Here is an 18,651-nt window from a genome sequence, read left to right as displayed (position 1 = left end):
AGAATATCTAGTGAATGTACAGTGGACGTTTGTGAAGAAATAAATGCTGCAGCTCCTCCAGACCAACAGACGTTTCCCGTGTCTTGTGAAGTGACGGGGGCTCCGCAGCAAGAAATGTTATCGTCTCCAACCGGGTGCCCTTCTCTCCCTCCAACTGTGGTCGGAGACGATAACGTTTCTCTTCCTGCTGAGGCAGGAAAAGTCAAAACTAGGATCAGCATTGATTCATGGAGAGACCTTCGTCTGGTCAGCTAACATTACTGCCAAGCAGGTGAAATATAGAGTGATATTGTGGTTTTAGCTGACGTGTGTCGCCTCACTGTTTTGAGCGATGCTCGTTCATGTCCATTTAGAGCGAGCACAAGCGCGAGCCCGACGCTGACTTTCGTTGACTTAACGGCCACAGGTGTCGCTGTTAACAAGCGTTTCTAATTCTTACAAACAGTCCCTTTAAGTTTTTTTTTTATAAAGTATTATTTGTTTATGTATGTATTAAAACTCATTGTGAAGGTTAAGAATGAATGTGTAACGCTCAACTAATATTGATTGTGATTTTACTACTAAAGTTTTCTAGGTAAAGAGGAAATCAAAAGCTTTTATTTTGACACACATACAAAAATAAAAATAAAATCATAACTCAAGGTTACCTGTGATTTCAACCTCATCTCATGCCGTATATATATTATTTTTTTTGCCAGAAATATTACACAAATGCTTCTTTTTCAATAGATATACTGTGACTTTTATTTTTTTTATTATTTTATTTGTATTAATTTATTAAAAAAATTTAAGTTATTTTTATAAAAGGTATTATTTGTTTATATATGTATTAAACTCATTGTGGAAGTTAAGAATGAATGTTTTAACGCCCAGCTAATATTTTTATTCAAACTAATTTAAATCTAAACAATACTAATAGTTATTAAGTTTATTTCCTGTATGAAAGCCGCGAGGGAGCCAAAACAAACTGAACCTCTTGCGTCACTTTAACTCAACTCAGCGTTTCAGTGGAGTTCTGGAGAAACATGGAGATAAAGTACAGACTGCGGGGTGTGCTTTGTGATGAGAGGAGTGTTTTAAAGGACTAGTAGGAGCTCTTCTGGGAGGGGAGGACCCATGAAGCCTGCTGACTACCGGGGGAAAAGAGAGGGAGAGAAAAAGTTGTCAAGTTTTGTGACACGGAGGTGAAAACTTGGTCCGTCCACACGGCTACGGTTATTAACATCAGCGGCTCTGACGGGGGAAGATGGCGCGGCGCTGCGGCCGTGCCACGTCTCGGTTTACCGGAGAAATACTCCTATATCCCACTAACATACCCGCAGTTTGGTTATGTTTCTGCCTCCTTTTCCCTCCTCCTGCTGCTGTGGTGGAGGCTGGTGGACTGTACTCCGCGTCTGACCAAGTCATCGTGTTAAGTCCGGACAACGCGGAGGCGGTTCTGGTGAACTCCTCAGCAGCGATACTAGCCGAGTTCTACGCGTCATGGTGCGGACACTGCATCGCCTTCTCTCCGGTCTATAAGAGCCTGGCCAGAGACATTAAAGGTTGGTTATGCGGAGCTGCTGCAGGTCACGTAGCTGCTTTACAATGGCAATATAATCACACTTGTTTTATTCACATGATAAGACAGCCAACAGTCAAACATGTTAGGACTAATAATTAATTAGCTTTTAAAGTCCCATATTATTAAAAGAAGTGAGATTTTCATGTTTTTTTATTATAAAGCAGGCTTAAGTTCTATATAAATACTGTGTAAGTATTGAAACACTCAATCCATGGAGAAATACACAGCCCGTGTTCAGAAACTCTCCATTTGAAACAAGCTGTCAGAATTTCTGTCAATTTGTGATGTCACAAATCAACAATATTTAGACCAGTCTATAAGAGTCTGGCGAGAGACATTAAAGGTTGATTATACGGAGCTGCTGCTGTTTACAATGGCAATATAATCATTGTTTAACACTTTTCAGAGCTTGTTTTATTCACATGATAAGACAGCAAACAGTCAAACATGTTAGGACTAATAATTAATTAGCTTTTAAGGTCCAATATTATTAAAAGAAGTGAGATTTTCATGTTTTTTTATTATAAAGCAGGCTTAAGTTCTATATAAATACTGTGTAAGTATTGAAACACTCAATCCACAGGGAAATACACACAGCCCGTATTCAGAAACTCTGCATTTGAAACAAGCTGTCAGAATTTCTGTCCATTTGTGATGTCACAAATCAACAATATTTAGACCAGTCTATAAGAGTCTGGCGAGAGACATTAAAGGTTGGTTATACGGAGCTGCTGCTGTTTACAATGGCAATATAATCATTGTTTAACACTTTTCAGAGATTGTTTTATTCACATGATAAGACAGCAAACAGTCAAACATGTTAGGACTAATAATTAATTAGCTTTAAAGGTCCCATATTATAGAAAAGTGAGATTTTCATGTTTTTTTATTATAAAGCAGGCTTAAGTCCAATATAAATACTGTGAAAGTATCAAAACACTCAATCCATGGAGAAATACACACAGCCCGTATTCAGAAACTCTGCATTTGAAACAAGCTGTCAGAATTTCTGTCCATTTGTGATGTCACGAATATACAATATTTAGACCAGTCTATAATAGTCTGGCGAGAAACATTAAAGGTTGGTATACAGCGCTGCTGCAAGTCACGTAGCTGCAGCTGTTTACAATGGCAATATCATCATATTTCACTCTGCATTGTTTAACACTTTTCAGAGCTTGTTTTATTCACATGATAAGACAGCAAACAGTCAAACATGGTAGGACTAATAATTATTTAGCTTCAAAGGTCCCATGTTATAAAAAAAAGTGTGATTTTCATGTTTTTTTATTATAAGGAAGTCCTATATTAATGTCCAACATGTGCAATATTACTTATTTTTCTGTTTGTTAGCTTGTACTTTTTTTTTTATTTTACTTATCTTATCTTATCTACTCATTTTACTAAATGTATCTTACTTAATTATTATTTTATTAGGCACTGGTGCTAGAAATAGTACTTTTTTATTTTATACACTTGAACTTGTTGTAATTTTGTTGTATTTTGAGCAATCTCTGGCACAAGAATTTCCTTCGGGTTTAATAAAGTTCTATCTTATCTTATCTTAAATACTGTGAAAGTATGGAAACACTCAATCCACGGGGAAATACACACAGCCCGTATTCAGAAACTCTGCATTTGAAACAAGCTGTCAGGATTTCTGTCCATTCAGGATATCACGAATATACAATATTTAGACCCTTTATACAGATTTAAACGTAAACATTTTAAATGTGTCCCAGTTTATCTCCTGTTGCAGTGTATGTGAATGTCATCAGCTGACAGGAAGTACACATGGACCCAAGCTGTTGCCTAGCAACGCAATTCTGTTGCAATTCTTTTGCAATTCTGTCAAAATGCCTAAACGGAGCATTTCAGACAGAGGGTGAATACAGGTATATTCAGGCTGACAGTATGAGGAAAATAAAGGGTTTTTTGAACATTAAAGCATTTAAACATGTTCTAGTGGAAATACAAAATACAAGTGTGAACCTGAAAATGAGCATAATATGGGACCTTTAATGGTTACATCTCACTGTATTTTTTATAATCTGCATGGAAACAGTGAAAGCTGTTGTTTCTATGTTTATTAGAGCATGATGATGTGATCTAATGAATGTCTTTTTTATTCTGGCTCCATCACACATCCTTCAGCTGTCTCTAGTTCAAATATTTTTATTAGGAAGCATGTGCATGTCAGTGATATAGAGTGATATAATATCACAGAGCCATGAGAATAAATATAATTAAGACGATAGTTGAGGGGGTAAAGTTTGTGATGATGGCAGGAGGGCCTGACTCAGTCATGGGGTATTTCACTGTCACACACAGTCAACAACTGATGTCTTGGCATGCTATCAAATGCTAAGGAGGGTCATCCATCTGATATTTGAAGGAGAATACAGGAGAAATTAGGATTACATACTGATGATATCACTGGCATCATGGCAACACGCAACCTGTGGATGTCTATAAGCTACAATATACATGTAAAATGATCAATTCTGTTATTTTGTACTAGAACTACACTATATGTGATGAGTTTGTTGCCGTTTCTCCGGTTTATAAAAGTCTGGCGAGAGACATTAAGGTTGGTATACGGAGCTGCTGCAAGTCACGTAGCTGCAGTTGTTTACAATGGCAATATAATCATATAATCACATTGTTTAACACTTTTCAGAGATGGTTTTATTCACATGATAAGACAACAAAAAGTCTCACAGTTAGGACTAATAATTAATTAGCTTTAATGGTTACATCTCCCTGTATTATTTTATCATCTGCATGGAAACAGTGAAAGCTGTTGTTTCTATGTTTATTAAAGCATGATGATGTGATCTAATGAATGTCTTTTTTATTCTGGCTCCAGCACACATCCTTCAACTGTCTCTGTAGCTCGTGAGCCAAAATAAATATCACAGAGCCATGAGAATTAATATAATTAAGATGATAGTTGGGAGGGTAAAGTTTGTGATGATGGCAGGAGAGCCTGACACAGTCATGGGGTATTTCACTGTCAACAACTGATGTCTTGGCATGCTATCAAATGCTTAATAGGAGGGTCATCCATCTGATGTTTGAAGGAGAATACAGGATAAATTAGGATTACATACAGATGATATCACTGGCATCATGGCAACCCTCAACCTGTGGATGTCTATAAACTACATATACATGTTGGTAACATCTAAAATGATCAATTCAGTTATTTATATACGCTCTATTCAATTAAATATGATTTTGTTCTTGACAATATGGACTTCTTGTATATTGATATAAAGCTGCACAATTAATCGATTAGTTGTCAATTATTAAATTAATCGGAAACTACTTTGATAATCGATTAATCGGTTTGAGTACGTTTTTAAGGGAAAAAAAAGTCAAAATTCTCTGATTACAGCTTCTTAAATGTGAATATTCTCTGGTTTCTTTACTTCTGTATGACGTTAAACTGAATATCTTTGAGTTGTGGACAAAACAAGACATTTGAGGACGTCATCTTTCACCATTTTCTGTATAAACCAAACAACTAATCGATTAATCGAGAAAATAATTGACAGATTAATTGACATTGAAAATAATCATCAGGTGCAGCTCTTTATTGATATACTGAAGTGCATATTGGCATGCATGGCACAAGGACAAGCCTGTTCAGGGAAACAGTAGACGGTACACTAAATATTTACTGTGGCTCTATTTGATGTCTGTTCTTCAGAGTGGAAGCCAGCTGTGGACCTGGCAGCTATCGACTGTGCCGCAGAGGAGAACAGGAAGGTGTGCTCTGGCTTCAGCATCAGAGCGTATCCCACCATAAAGGTATTATACAGTATATAAACTGTTTACACAGGCCCACATACTGTGTCCTCCCTCCTTTCGTGACGGCTGCTATAGGAGAATTCACTTATTTATACAGTAAAGGGACAGATGTGACTACTGTGTCTACTGTTGCAGAAGTATTGGAACAAGTCTTCAGCCTTAATTTTATTTAGCTATTATTCAAATAATAATTTTATAATAGGCAGTCTAAAAGATATTAATCTAGCTCTGTGAAAAACACAGCTAGATTAAGCATGTAATAATAACATTTGTTGTGTTTTTGGTTGATGGAGGTATTTGTAAAACTAAAATGATTAGTTGATTAATTGATTAGTCGATTGACAGAAAATTAATCAGCAACAATTTAAATAATCAATTCATTTTTTTAAATAATTTTTTAAGCAAAAGTTCAGTGGTTGCAGCTTCTCAAATGTGAATTTTTGCTGTTTTTTGTAGTCTTCTACGATACTAAACTGAAAACATTTCAGTACTTTTGTCATCTTGTCAACTTGAATAACCGGCAAACTAATTGATAAGATAAATAATCACTAGTTGTAGCCCTAATTTGACGAGGTTCTGTTTGTTTTTCCTTAATTAGAAAGAGAGAGAAGCAGGTGCTTTTGAAGAAAAACTTTAAAAAAGCCCTCATTCTTTTAGGACTGCAACTAACGATTAGTTTCATTGTCGATTAATCTGTTGATTATTTTCCTGATTAATCGTTTAGCTGTTTGGTCTATAAAATGTCAGAAAATGGTAAAACGTTTCCTACAGCCCAAGATGACGTTATCAAATGTCTTGTTTTGTCCACAACTCAAAGATACTCAGTTTGCTGTCATAGAGGAGTAAAGAAACCAGAAAATATTCACATTTTCTTAAACAATTGCTCAAACAGATTAATCAATTATCAAAATAGTAATTTAATAGTAAATAACTAATCAATTATTTGTTGCAGCTCTACATTCTTTATCTCTCTTTGTCCTTTATTACATGACTTGAATAAAATAATACATCAGAAACAACACCATATTTCAGCCGTGTGGTTTCTCTATCTGGCAGCAGCACACCAGATTACACTCAGAAAACATACCATTTCTAGTCCCTTCACTTCCATTCAACTCCAATACAGGTTCTGAAGTGACCATAAAATCAGGAATGTTCACAGTTTTCCTCGAACTTGTCTGTGAGCTCCCTTTTTTCAACACTAATACGTTATGTTTGATTTTGATTAGCATGTAGTGTATAATGTGCATAAGCATGTGTGGAAACAAAAGACTTATTTGCAGGTACTTTACAAAGATATTTGATAAACCAGAGTAAATTCAAGAGTTTAACTTTTTATCCCCTAAGTGATCAGACTCCATCTATCCTACCTATTAGTGTATTTAAGTTGTTAAACAGTGATTATTTCTTAAACTGATTTTAATATTCTTTATATTTCTGAAGCCATTATAAATAAACACTGAAATTTCTTCAGCAGTTGATTAATTTTCTGCATTTTTGTCAATTGTACATAGCAAAATAACCTTTTTTTGGGCGATTGTCATTTAGTAACTTTGGAAAATTATTGTTATTATTCAGTCAGCGGGGGTCTTTTCTCCTTGTAAAAGTAATAGTTTTAGATTTCAGTGTAATTTTGTGTTCAATGTGTAAGAGCGGCTTATTATAAAAGGGTTTATAGATCATTTTTGAAGCTGTGGATGTGAATAAGACAGATTGGGTTCGATGCTGTAGATGCAACAGTCTATTCCCAGTAGAGTTCACTTTTGCATGATCAGCAGAAACACTCCAGCTTCAAACATCTGCATTTGTATTTGTAGCGTATCTGATTAGTCAGCAGTAGTGTGTGTTTCAGACTCTCTGTCATCCAGCGAGAGCCAATGAAACAAAGAGCTCCTTCTGTTTGAACACACAATGGAGCTTTAACATCTGCGACTCATTTTAACCAGGAAGGATTTAGGGGTCAAGGCGGGCAGAGGGGAAAGCTGCCCCTCCCCTCCCCCCATCCACCCACCGAACATTACACAACGTCGCTTTGCTTCTCTCATGGCCGTGTGAGGGCCGTCTCATCTGATCTCTCTTTCTCTTCACCAACTTCCTACGTAACCCAAACTTTCTCTCTCTTTCACTTTGCAGTTCTTCCATGCTTATTCCAAGGCTGAATCGACAGGACAGCATTTTAAAGGTACTACTACACACACAGGGGCAACGCAGGCCAGTGAAAAATAAAGGAGCCCTATCCTTAAACTGGTCTTTCATAGAGAATTTGCAGTTGTTTGTATACATGTTCAGGTAATCATTAGGGAATGATAATCAACTGCAGTGTATAATGTCCTCTTGATGCTCTTTGACCTCCAGCTTCCACTCATGATGTTCGGGTGCTCCGTCACAGGATCATAGACAAACTGGAAAGTCATCAGGAGCCCTGGCCCCCCGCCTGCCCTCCACTGGAGCCCACCAGGTAAACACACACACACACACACGCACACACACACACACACGCACACACACGTATAACCATTTTGAAAGGTTAATCTATCTGTTTGTCAATCTGTCTGCTCTACTGATGACATGCACATCAACATGCATCTTGATAAAGAAAATATGTAGAACTATATTTTACAATATATTAGTAATGTTTTTGCAGTTGTGCAGTCTAGTAGGAAGTTGCAAATAATAATAATGGTAATTTTTAAACCTAGTTACATACACAGTAAGACTAAATGTAATTGAGTCCATATTCTCTCCCATATCTACCTATCTCACACTTTTATTATGCCTCCACACTGGCGACAGCCGTGGCCGAAGTCATTATGTTTTTCGGGTTGTCCATCAGTACCATTCTTGTGAAAGCTCAGGAACGCCTGTGGGGAATTTCTTCAGATTTAAACGTCCACCTGGACTCAAGGATGAATTATTCGATTTTGGTGGTCAAAGTTCACTGTGACATCACAAAACACATTTTTTGGCTATAACTTAAAGGTATAATATGCAGGAAATAAAAAAAAAAAAAAAACTATGTATAGACTCATACACAAGTAATCCCTCTCAATCATCACTTATGACCCACTAGAAGTATGTGGCTTGTGGTGGTGTCTGTAATGTCAAATGACAAATGTAACATATTATACCTTTTTAAGAATTAATATGCTAATTATGACAATTTCACACAAATGTCTAACAGGATAAAATGATGACATTTTGGACAGACATAAATGTAAACTGCAACTTGACTGGTTGCGGAGGCATACAACTGAGAGACGGAAATCCTAGTTTTACATGTGCTGAACTGCTGTTTTCTTGTATTCATATAATCCCACAGTTTTGTTTAGCCACAGTATTTATTCAATCCTTTGTTGCAGTCTTGTGCTCTTGTTGCTGTAGAAACACATATTTCCATCATGTGGCATCATTTAATCTGATGTCATTATAAACTGCTGCTGCAGCAGTGACAGAATGAGGGAGCAAAATGTTTCCACTAAGAAGAAGAAGAGTCTGCACTACCAGGCCACCCTGCTCTGACCACATACTGCGATGCATGTATTCACATACAGTTTATTATTACCATGGTGGTGCAGGAACAGGAAGCAGGAAGTCAAGTTTATTTTTTCTTTTTAGATTTAAAGGGGAAGCAGCGTTGCTCCTCGCAGAATCATGAAGCTTTTTATCAGTGGATTTGATCATGCTTTCTTACTTCACAACTTTTCTCAACCAAAAGAACATTTTCAAGTGGAAATAATACTTGAAACCAGATATCACACAGTAGTTTTAATGTTTATGATTGTGGTTTTGGGTGCTCTTCAGGTAAAAATAATCTTAATTAAGATTAAGAATTAAGATTAAAGGCAACTCTAAAATCCGTCTTCTCAATTTAATTTCTGAATGCGTCTTTTTTGTTTTAAGATAATATATGTCCATAAAATCCTGCACTTACTTAATTCTTCCTTTTGCTTTGCTGATCCCTTTAAGATTTATTGGTGATGTTGGGTGTTTCTTTGCGGCTTATCGTAGCTTGTACTGCTCTGCTCATCTCTCTCTCCAGCCAAGCAGAGATCGACAGCTTCTTTGAGACCAACAACGTTCAACACCTGGCTCTGATCTTTGAGGACACTAAATCCTACATCGGCCGAGAGGTAACGGCTCCTGTTTCCATCAACCTGATCCGTGTGTTTCTTTCTCCTCTAGAATATTATTTCTTTTTGAGCAGCAGAAGAGACATGCTTTCAGGAATACTGAATATGGTTTCTCTCCACCTATTGAAAGAAAATTTGTGGTCAAAATAAGCTGTTGTAATGTTTGATTGGAAATGACTGGACATTACAGACAAACCTGACATATACTAAGTTAATATGTTGAAATATGACATGAGTAAAATCTTTTTTGTGTGTTCTGTGTTCTGCAGGTAATCCTGGATCTGTTACAGTTTGAGAACGTCGCAGTGCGGAGAGTCCTGAGCACGGAGGAGAGTCTAGTAACCAAACTGGGAGTGACTGAGTTTCCATCCTGCTACCTTTATTCTCCTGGAGGCAACTTCACCAGACTCAAAGTGTGAGTATTATTCTTTTCAAATAGACATCATTTATTATGTATTATAGAGATTTATGATGATAATAATAATTCTAGTTTTCTACATTTTCATATATATGTCTATTGTATCCCTAATGTTGATATAACAAAATAGAGATTTGTTACACCATTTCATGAAGGCTTTTACGTTTGCTTTTACAAACACTCAGTAGTAGTAGTAGTAGTGTCTGTTAGGTCTCTCCCTGCTAAAGGATGTGGTGTGTTTACATTTCCGTAATCAGTTGATACAACCACAGTTGTTTTTTTATACAAATTACAAAGACCGTATAGTTAGTATTAAGGGTGTTTCTCACTAGCTCCTTAGTGTAAAGTCACACGGGCATGGAGGGCAGTCTACATTATAATACAGGGGACCTATTATGCTTTTGTGCTTTTTTTCCTTTCCTTTAGTGTGTAATATCGTTTTTTTGAGCATGTAAAAGGTCAGCAAAGTTACAAAGCCCAAAGTTTAGGCCAAAGGGAGTTACTGTCCCCCACAGAAACACCGCTCCTGAACTTTCTGAAACTCAAAAAAACTCAAAAACAGAGCATTTCAGCCAGAGGGTGAAAAGAGTTGCTGCAGCACAGCCAGTATGAGAAAAAAGTGTTTATTGAACATTAGAGCATGTAAACATGTTCCAGCAGGAGCACAAAGTACAAGTACAAACCTGGAAATAAGCATAATAGGTCCCCTTTAAACAGGTAATGTGGGAAACGTTCAACTCTCTCCACCATAACCTACAAATCTGTCACCATGGATATGCCGTGCTTGTTCTGCCTGTTATTTATACTGCATACTTAAAACAGATGGTGTGTTCTTCTTTTATTAAGTAATTAGAATTGATCGAACCCACCCCTTATTATCTGTTCCACGAGTATATTTCGCCAGCCGGATTTTGGTCTGACTGCGCCATGAGGGTGTGAGAGGTTACACCCTTACCATTGTCTTTGGTGACCTTGTAATTTCATCATAGCTCTGTCCAACTTCCACCTGTGCAGAGGTCTAATTAGTCAGAATAAGTGAAAACACCTGTGTGGGTGTGCAGGACAGAACTTTTTAATTGATACAGTTTTTCCCAATTAGCGGTAAGCCTACAGGAGAAGTCAGCGCCGGTGCAGACTGACTCGCTGTCCGAAGGATTTATAGTTCACTTCCTTTCCACACTATCTGGTTTGGGAGGGACAGCCCTAAAAATGACAAACCCACAATCTAAACATGCAAATAGAGAAGGCCAGATTGTGCTTGTGCCAAACTGTAATAGTAACCATGGCTACAGTAAGAAGCGCCACCTCCTACAGGATGTAATAATGCATTCAGCTTGACTTTAGGGGAGACACCCTAGGTGAATAGGGTAAACATTTTAACAATAGATATCATCATGAAACTTGATGTTTTCTGAAAATTGTATGTTTAAATATGCAAATGAGGCATTATCTTATTAAATACGTGTATACATTTCCAGAAAATAAATCTGATCATTGGATAAAGCCAGGTTGCTGACATAATAGAGTCAAAGGTTTTAACAGAGGTATTTTTTTTATCACTCCATAAATCAGAAAATGTAATTAATATCAATTATATCAATTTCATTAATATGAATAATATATAAACAAACCCCTCTGAAAGAACCTTCAGAATATAGATGTGGTTGGTGTATGTAAGTACTACTGAAGTGGAGATTTTTGGCTCAGAGTGAGAAAAACTAATTTTGAGAAAACATCCTTTACAGATATGGATTATACAATTCTATACATTTTGCAAGACACTAAGGGAATAGGGTAAAAAAAAAATGAATAGATGGCACCATGAAACTTCCCAGTGATTACTTATTACGTATGTTTTGTATTAGAAGTTTTCTAAAATATTATGTTTAACTATGCAAATGAGGCATTATTTAATGATAACTTTTGGTGAATTTAAGAGAAATCTACAGATGCAAATAGTAGTAAAATCAACACCTGAATGTGTATTTTTGATGGGGTTTTTTTTCCACTAGTTTGAAAGAAGACATGTTATGGAAGCAAAATAGCCCAAAATCTTAAAATTGACCAGTGCATGACAGAACGTTGGGGTGTCTCCACTTAAGAACGTCCAGAATTGCCTTTTGTTTTCTGTGAAGAACAAGACAGTACACTGGTACAAACTGGAAAAACAATGTTGCTACTGTTATAAATGAATGTGTTTTTCTATCCACCAGTCAGCATACGATTAGTCAGTGCAACAGGCTGCATTTACAAATTCCACACAAAGCTTTAACTACTAGATTTTCCACAGTAGCTTTGACCTAAAGAAAGGGCAACACCCAATGTAGGTTTAAGAAACAATATTTCTCCATCCCTATTAGGAAAATTAAGAATAGATACAGACATGCAGGATACACCAGTGAGCCAAACAGTTTTAATGCATATTGAGGAACTAACATTTTTAAAAGCAAGTGGTACATATTGATACTTTTATGTATATCTATAACACCTCAAACTTTTCACAGTAATTTCCATTCAGCCTGATCTGAAATACACAAACACCAAGTTTATTTCCCCTTGGTTCCTATTGTTCCACACGCGACAACTTTGCTTTCTGCCGTAAGCCTCCATCGTGTGCTCATTATCTGAACCCTATTCATGAGAATACTTTTAAACATCTGGCCCCTTAATGGGATCAGAGCATCAAAATCACTCCCATTATTCACCATCATAAAGCGGCGCTGATCATTCCTCACCCTGCAAATTCATCTGCTGTTTCTGCCTCTTTGTTTGGCTGTTTCAATAACTTGGCATGCAAAGAGGACTCCGTTTAGTTGACAAATGCAAAAAGGAAATGATTTATTGCTGATTTATTTATTCACCCTCCATCTCTCCCCTTCCAACCCCCCTCATCTCCATCACTGTACAGAGGGGAGGTTTTTTAATTTCTTGCATGAAAACAATGCCATTGCTTTTCTGGCTTCACCTGCCAAACAAGCCCCAGCCGCACACGGCGACAGATGGCCTCCCATCATCACTGAATGTCTGATTGATCCTGGGAGAGCACAGAGTGTGTGTGTGTGTCTGTGTGTGTGCGGGGGCGTCTCACATCCGTCATGCATGTAATGTGTGCTGGTCCCAGGTGAATGCATTCCCTCCCAGCCCACCCTGATGCCTGCCTGCCCGCCGGCCCTGGGGATCGCTGGATGAATGGCTCTCCCTCCACATCTGTACACTCCCACCAGACACGCAGGTGTAATTGAGTCCCGGGCTGGTGTGAGTGAGCGTGGGCCCAGAGTATCCATCCTCCTTATTACCATCCTGTTCCAGTTTTACGATGCTCTCTCTCTCTTTCTCTCTCTCTTTCACTCACTCTCTCTCTGTCCCTGACAAGGGGAGAAAGCAAATGAGAGGAGGATGTGAGGGGTGGAGGGAGAGAGAGAGAGAGAGAGAGAGAGAGCACATTAATGGCTGTGGTTCCAGTTGCAGGGTTATCACACGGCTAAATGATCAGCGATCTCTCTCTCAGTTCCACGCTACTCTGGCACCATCTGCTCAGTATTTAAAATGTATTCCCGTAAGTGTGTAAAATATATGGCCACAAAAAAATACAGGTCATAAAACAATTTTTATGGCAGTGGACTGCTGAAACAAAAGGTTGAAATAAAAAGAACTGTGCATTTGATTCAGGTTCCTCGCAGGATTAGAGCTATGCTCTTAACACATGCCTGTACAAACTGGGTTACATGTACACTGTATGGACAAAAGTGTGTGGACAGCCAAACATTTCACCCACATGTGATTATTTAACGTCTTATTCTAAAACGATGGGCATTAACATCTGGCTGTAACAGCGTCCACTCTTCTATGAAGGCGTTATACGAGCTTTTGGAACCAGGTTGCAGAGATTTGCTCCCATTCAGCCACAAGAGCATTAGTGTGGTTGACCACTGATATTGTGATGATGGAGATAAGGTCTAACTTGCAGTCAACGTTTCAGTCCATGCTTCAAAGGTGTTGGATGGGTCAAATTCTTTCACACCAAACCGGAAATACAGTTCTGTATGGACCTCTTTGGTCATTGTCTTGATGAAACAGGAAAGCAAGAGTGTTGTGTCCATTTTTGTGCTTATATAGTTTATGTTGAGTGACCTAAGGGTCAGTCTCACCTGTCCTTTTCTCCCTCAGCAACATTGAGGCTCGCACTTTCTACACTTACGCCCTCCAGAGGCTGCCGGGGGTGGTGCGGTCAGGGAAGCCTCCTCCGGTCAAAGCAGAGGTCCTCTCCAACAGCACAGAGGAGTCCGGGAGACCCTTCAACAGGTACGAACAATACACACTGCTCTGTCTTTCTGTGTGCTCATCTTAAATATTTGTTGACATGAAATGTGTGATTGTGTGCCCAGTTCCAGGGTGTACATGGCGGACCTGGAGTCAGCGCTGCACTACTCTCTGCGTGTGGAGGTGGCCGCTCATACTGTCATCAGAGGAGAGGCCCTGACGTCTCTCAAGAAGTACATCTCTGTCCTGGCAAAGGTAAAGTTACCACAGAGAGCAGAACACACACACACACACACACACACACAAGACACACGAAATGTGTGAACAAAATGATATGCATTGATTAGAGCTCATTAGCTCAGATTTTCAGTGTTTATTTAATATATTAGAAAGATTGAAACAGGTGATTGGATAACAAAGTCAGTAACACAAAATCCAGGTAATTTAAAGAAATAACACTTGTGCCGTGCGAACATGCTGCTTTTGATTTATTCATTGTTTTCTCATTTGGAAGGACTCTGTTGCATAATAAGCAGCTCATTCACTTATCCCCTCATTTTACTCTTCACTTTCTATTATCGGAAACATTTTTCCTAGCTGTCCTTGTCACCAGGGGACAGAGGATTGTTTACTGTAAACACCTTTTTGGCTGCATAGGGACATAAAACTGATTTGTTTCTGTAAATAAAAAATGAGTAAATTGTCTGGAAATTGGTCAGAAAACAAAAACGATGAACCTCTTTACATATTTTCAGCTCCATGAGTATAATGCGAAGCATAGTTGACAGTAATATGTAGTTACAGCAGGTCACCACTAGATGGAGAGTGAGACAGCAGAATGTCTGATCACGTTGTAGATTTGAGCTGTTGTTTTGCAGCATTTAGCTCAAACTCCCCTCTTCATAACATGTTTTTTTTATTCTTTTACAATCCATTAGATTATTTAGCAAATTTACCTAATTAATTGTTTTGTCAAAAGCACTTTTGTTTTTCACCACATACACTTAACACACATTATTGGAAGTAGAAGAGGTGGATGCCATTGACTAGAGCAGCAGCACAAACACTCTCTCGGGTGTTGTTGACCCTCTTCATGTTGGCTCCCAGGGGGATTGAAGCGTGGCTGCCACCCACTCGCTGCCCGCAGGCTTTACACAGACACAGACACTACTCATCCTCTTCCTCCTCCTCCTCCTCCTCCTCCTCCTTCATGTAGTTTTCCTACTTTTGGTTTCACACAGGCATCTCTGTAAACACTTGTGGACATGCCGCGGCCCTCTGTGGTTCACCAAAACGACCTCCTATCGTCTTTCACCTCCTCCTTTTCTGCTCTCTTCCATCTTTTCTTTTCATACTCTTTTCCAGGGTCTCATGTTTGTTTGATTTATCTGCTTTTATTTACATACTTTTTCCTGCTTTCAGCTGCTTTCTTCCATCTTTTTCCACTACTGATCACATCCCTCCCTCGTTCCCTCTTTTCCTCGCTGAAGTGTGCCAGCCAGGCAAACATGTTGTGATGATGAGGCCTGACCTGCTACCCCCGTCCCTATTGGCTGTCTCACTGCCCTAGTCTGCCACCAATCTCTCTGATTATATCTCACTCTCTAGGGAGGCGTTGTAGCAAGCTAGTGTGTATCAGTGTGTGTGTGTGTTGGGGGGGCAGAGCACTGAGGCCTCCCATTAGCTCCAGTTTGTTTAGTCAATAGCGGCAGGTCCCAGTGGTATTTTTAGCCTGTCCCCCCTACCATGATGGACCAGCCGCTCTCAGCAGGGCTTTGTGTAGCTGAGGAGGCCGTCATTGTTGCAGCCGACCGCGACTTGTGACGCTCCTTATTGTCGTTTGACTGAGCGATCTCGCTTCAAAGAGGCCGAATCCTTTCATTCAGTCAGCTTGTTAGGAGCAGTTAATGTAAGACGGGCAAGAAGATGTGAAGCCAGAATTGATGGAGATTTGGTGCACTTTGAAAAGCAAACACATATTTAATGAGTAACATTTTTATGTTATGTTTCATATGATGCAGTTTATTTGCTAGATACCAGAAAATTAACTGTATTTTCAGGTTAGAAGAACTCTGAGCTTCTTTTCTCTACTGTTGTTTTGCGTCTATATTCGAATGACTGCTGATTGATAATGAAATGATCTCTGTTAAGCTGTTTTCTCTTCCTAATTACTGACGTAATATGTAAAAATCTGACACCTGAACTCCCCGCGTGAGTCATGTGATTAAATTAGAGTGAAAGTGACTCACGGTGTCCTGACCACAGTGTGAGTGTCATCACTTCACCCTGGTGACACATTTCCTCAATCATGACGTACTTTTTAATTTTTACTAAACTGAATAATTAGTGGAGAGTGTATTTGCATACATTAGGGGTGTATTGGTATGGGTGATATTGCGTGGGCTTGCCATTGTGCATGTGCGTAGGGGCTGCCACTTTATTTTATTATTATTTTCATTGTTTTATCTTCCAGTTACTTTCCTGATTCATTGATTAATCATTTTCTCTATAAAATGTCAGAAAATTGCATTTTCAGATTCTTTTTTTGGCTGACTTAACTGCCCTAAACCCAAATAGTTGAGTTTACTATCATGAAAGAAAACTAATACTCACACTTGAGAAGCTGGAACCATCACATTTTTGGCATTTTTACTTGAAATTTACTTGAATATCAAAATAGTTGCTTCAGCTCCGTCATGTATTCATTTTTTTCTAACATGACCTAAAAAAAATACACTGTTCTTTTCCAAGAATTGTAATTCCATGAATTGTTTGTTTCTTTTCAATCCACAATCATCCCATCATTGCATCTCCACCCAAACATGTAAACATGGGTGTTTTTTCTTTTTTGTGCCTCCGGTCATAATATTACTAGATTTACTGTCTTGTCAGGCTGAAGCCGGATTTATGAAGCTTCTACATGTATATGAGGATTAAAAAAGTGGATCTTGGGAAGCATGAGAGCATTACAGCGAGGTTTTTAAGGATTACACCTCTATCCTGCTTTTCTTGAAAGAAGCCCTTCAGCCCAGAGGGGACAGAGGGTCCGGGGAATAAAACAAAGAATTAAGAGAGGGGGGGCTTTGGTTTAAAGGGACGCAGGCTTCGCTCTTCTCACGCCAGGGCTCAGGACACAATGTTCACATACACCCATATTACCAAAGATGCTCTCTGCTCTTCTTAAAACCAGCTGTATGGATCATATTACTGTTTTAATAAGCTATAATTTGACTGCTTCCAGTTGTAGTTTCCCCTCATTGACAGTAGTGATTTCCACTCTGTGGCTCGTGTCTGCAGCGTCCCCCCATGCTTCCCCCCCATGCGTCCCCGGGTGGATTGAAGTTAGATTATTACCAAGGGGCTTCACCCCGTCTTCTGTCCCGCGCCTGGCCTGGTCTGCCCTGTTGCAGCTAACAGATGCCTCCCTCTCGGGACCCTCGCCACAAGGAGCTAGCGGTTTCTCAAGTGCTGCTGATACTAATCGGATCAGGGATGACATATTGCCGGGGTGAAGGGGATTGTCATGGTCCAACTGGGATGGGGGCTGGAGGGATATAGGGTTAGAGGAGGGGAGGGATGTGTGTGTTTGTGTGTGTTTTGTCAAAATAGAGAGAACAAATGTAGAGGGAGATATCTAGAAGAGATGATAAAATGTAGAGTGTTTACAGTTGAATCACTAGGTATTCCCAATACTTGATTAAATGGCCGACATTTTAAATGTTATTGGATATTACAAAGTGTCTAGTTTCCAGTAGAGTTGTTGTTCTTGTGTAACTGTGATGCTTGTTGCATCATCTAAAAGGAGCATCACTATTACCTCTCATAATTAATTACACTTGCACTTGTTTCCAAGAGTGAGTAGTCGTGAAGGAGAGGAGTGTTCTCTAGGTACATCTTAAATGTGGAAAACAGGCAGCATTATTTTTGGTATAAAACATTTTTACACTTCTTTGCTGTCACATTTTTTACTGCAAGTCTGTTCAATTCAATTTGAACTGTCGCCTGAAAGTGTAGGCTGTGACTTGACATATCTTTCCTTCAATGCCTGTCACTGTTCTTGACACATAATTCATCAACATATATATTTGGTATATTGATTGACATTGTGCACCATCAAGGATCAAGGCCAGGGAGTCCAACAGGGAGGTTAAGAAGAAGAGAAATCAATGTAAAATAAAGATGTGTAGTAATAATAAAACCGAGCACACTGACCAATATCTGACTACATAAATGTTGCTTGTACAAATTGTTGAACACGGTGAACATTTGAGTGTTTCGGCGATCAGCAGACCCTGAGAGCTCATGAATAGTGTTGCTCTGGTGATGCAGAGTTAAACCCATTAGTGGGAAACACCTGCGTTTTTCCTTCTGGTTAAATTCATACGGCTGTTTAATGAGCTTTTCTGACCGGTTGGCATCCGGACCCCAGATCCAGCCCTATAAACCTATTATATCACTTTCCC

General features: G+C 38.8%; 1 protein-coding gene across 1 annotated transcript in view; it reads left to right on the top strand.

Annotated features, from left to right (window-relative positions):
• Positions 1-1,014: 1,014 nt before the first annotated feature.
• Positions 1,015-18,651, top strand: part of qsox1 (quiescin Q6 sulfhydryl oxidase 1) — a 35,433-nt gene continuing 17,796 nt past the window's right edge. The window contains exons 1-8 of the mRNA XM_037770053.1: positions 1,015-1,544; positions 5,280-5,380; positions 7,514-7,562; positions 7,736-7,838; positions 9,420-9,510; positions 9,780-9,925; positions 14,096-14,230; positions 14,314-14,443. Of these exons, the coding sequence (XP_037625981.1) occupies positions 1,247-1,544; positions 5,280-5,380; positions 7,514-7,562; positions 7,736-7,838; positions 9,420-9,510; positions 9,780-9,925; positions 14,096-14,230; positions 14,314-14,443 (1,053 nt within the window). The 5' untranslated portion in view covers positions 1,015-1,246. The remainder of the gene's footprint in view (positions 1,545-5,279; positions 5,381-7,513; positions 7,563-7,735; positions 7,839-9,419; positions 9,511-9,779; positions 9,926-14,095; positions 14,231-14,313; positions 14,444-18,651) is intronic.

The sequence above is a fragment of the Sebastes umbrosus genome, chromosome 5, assembly GCF_015220745.1.
Source record: "Sebastes umbrosus isolate fSebUmb1 chromosome 5, fSebUmb1.pri, whole genome shotgun sequence".
NCBI classification, from domain to species: Eukaryota; Metazoa; Chordata; class Actinopteri; order Perciformes; family Sebastidae; genus Sebastes; species Sebastes umbrosus.
This window is presented reverse-complemented; position numbering and strand designations above follow the sequence as displayed.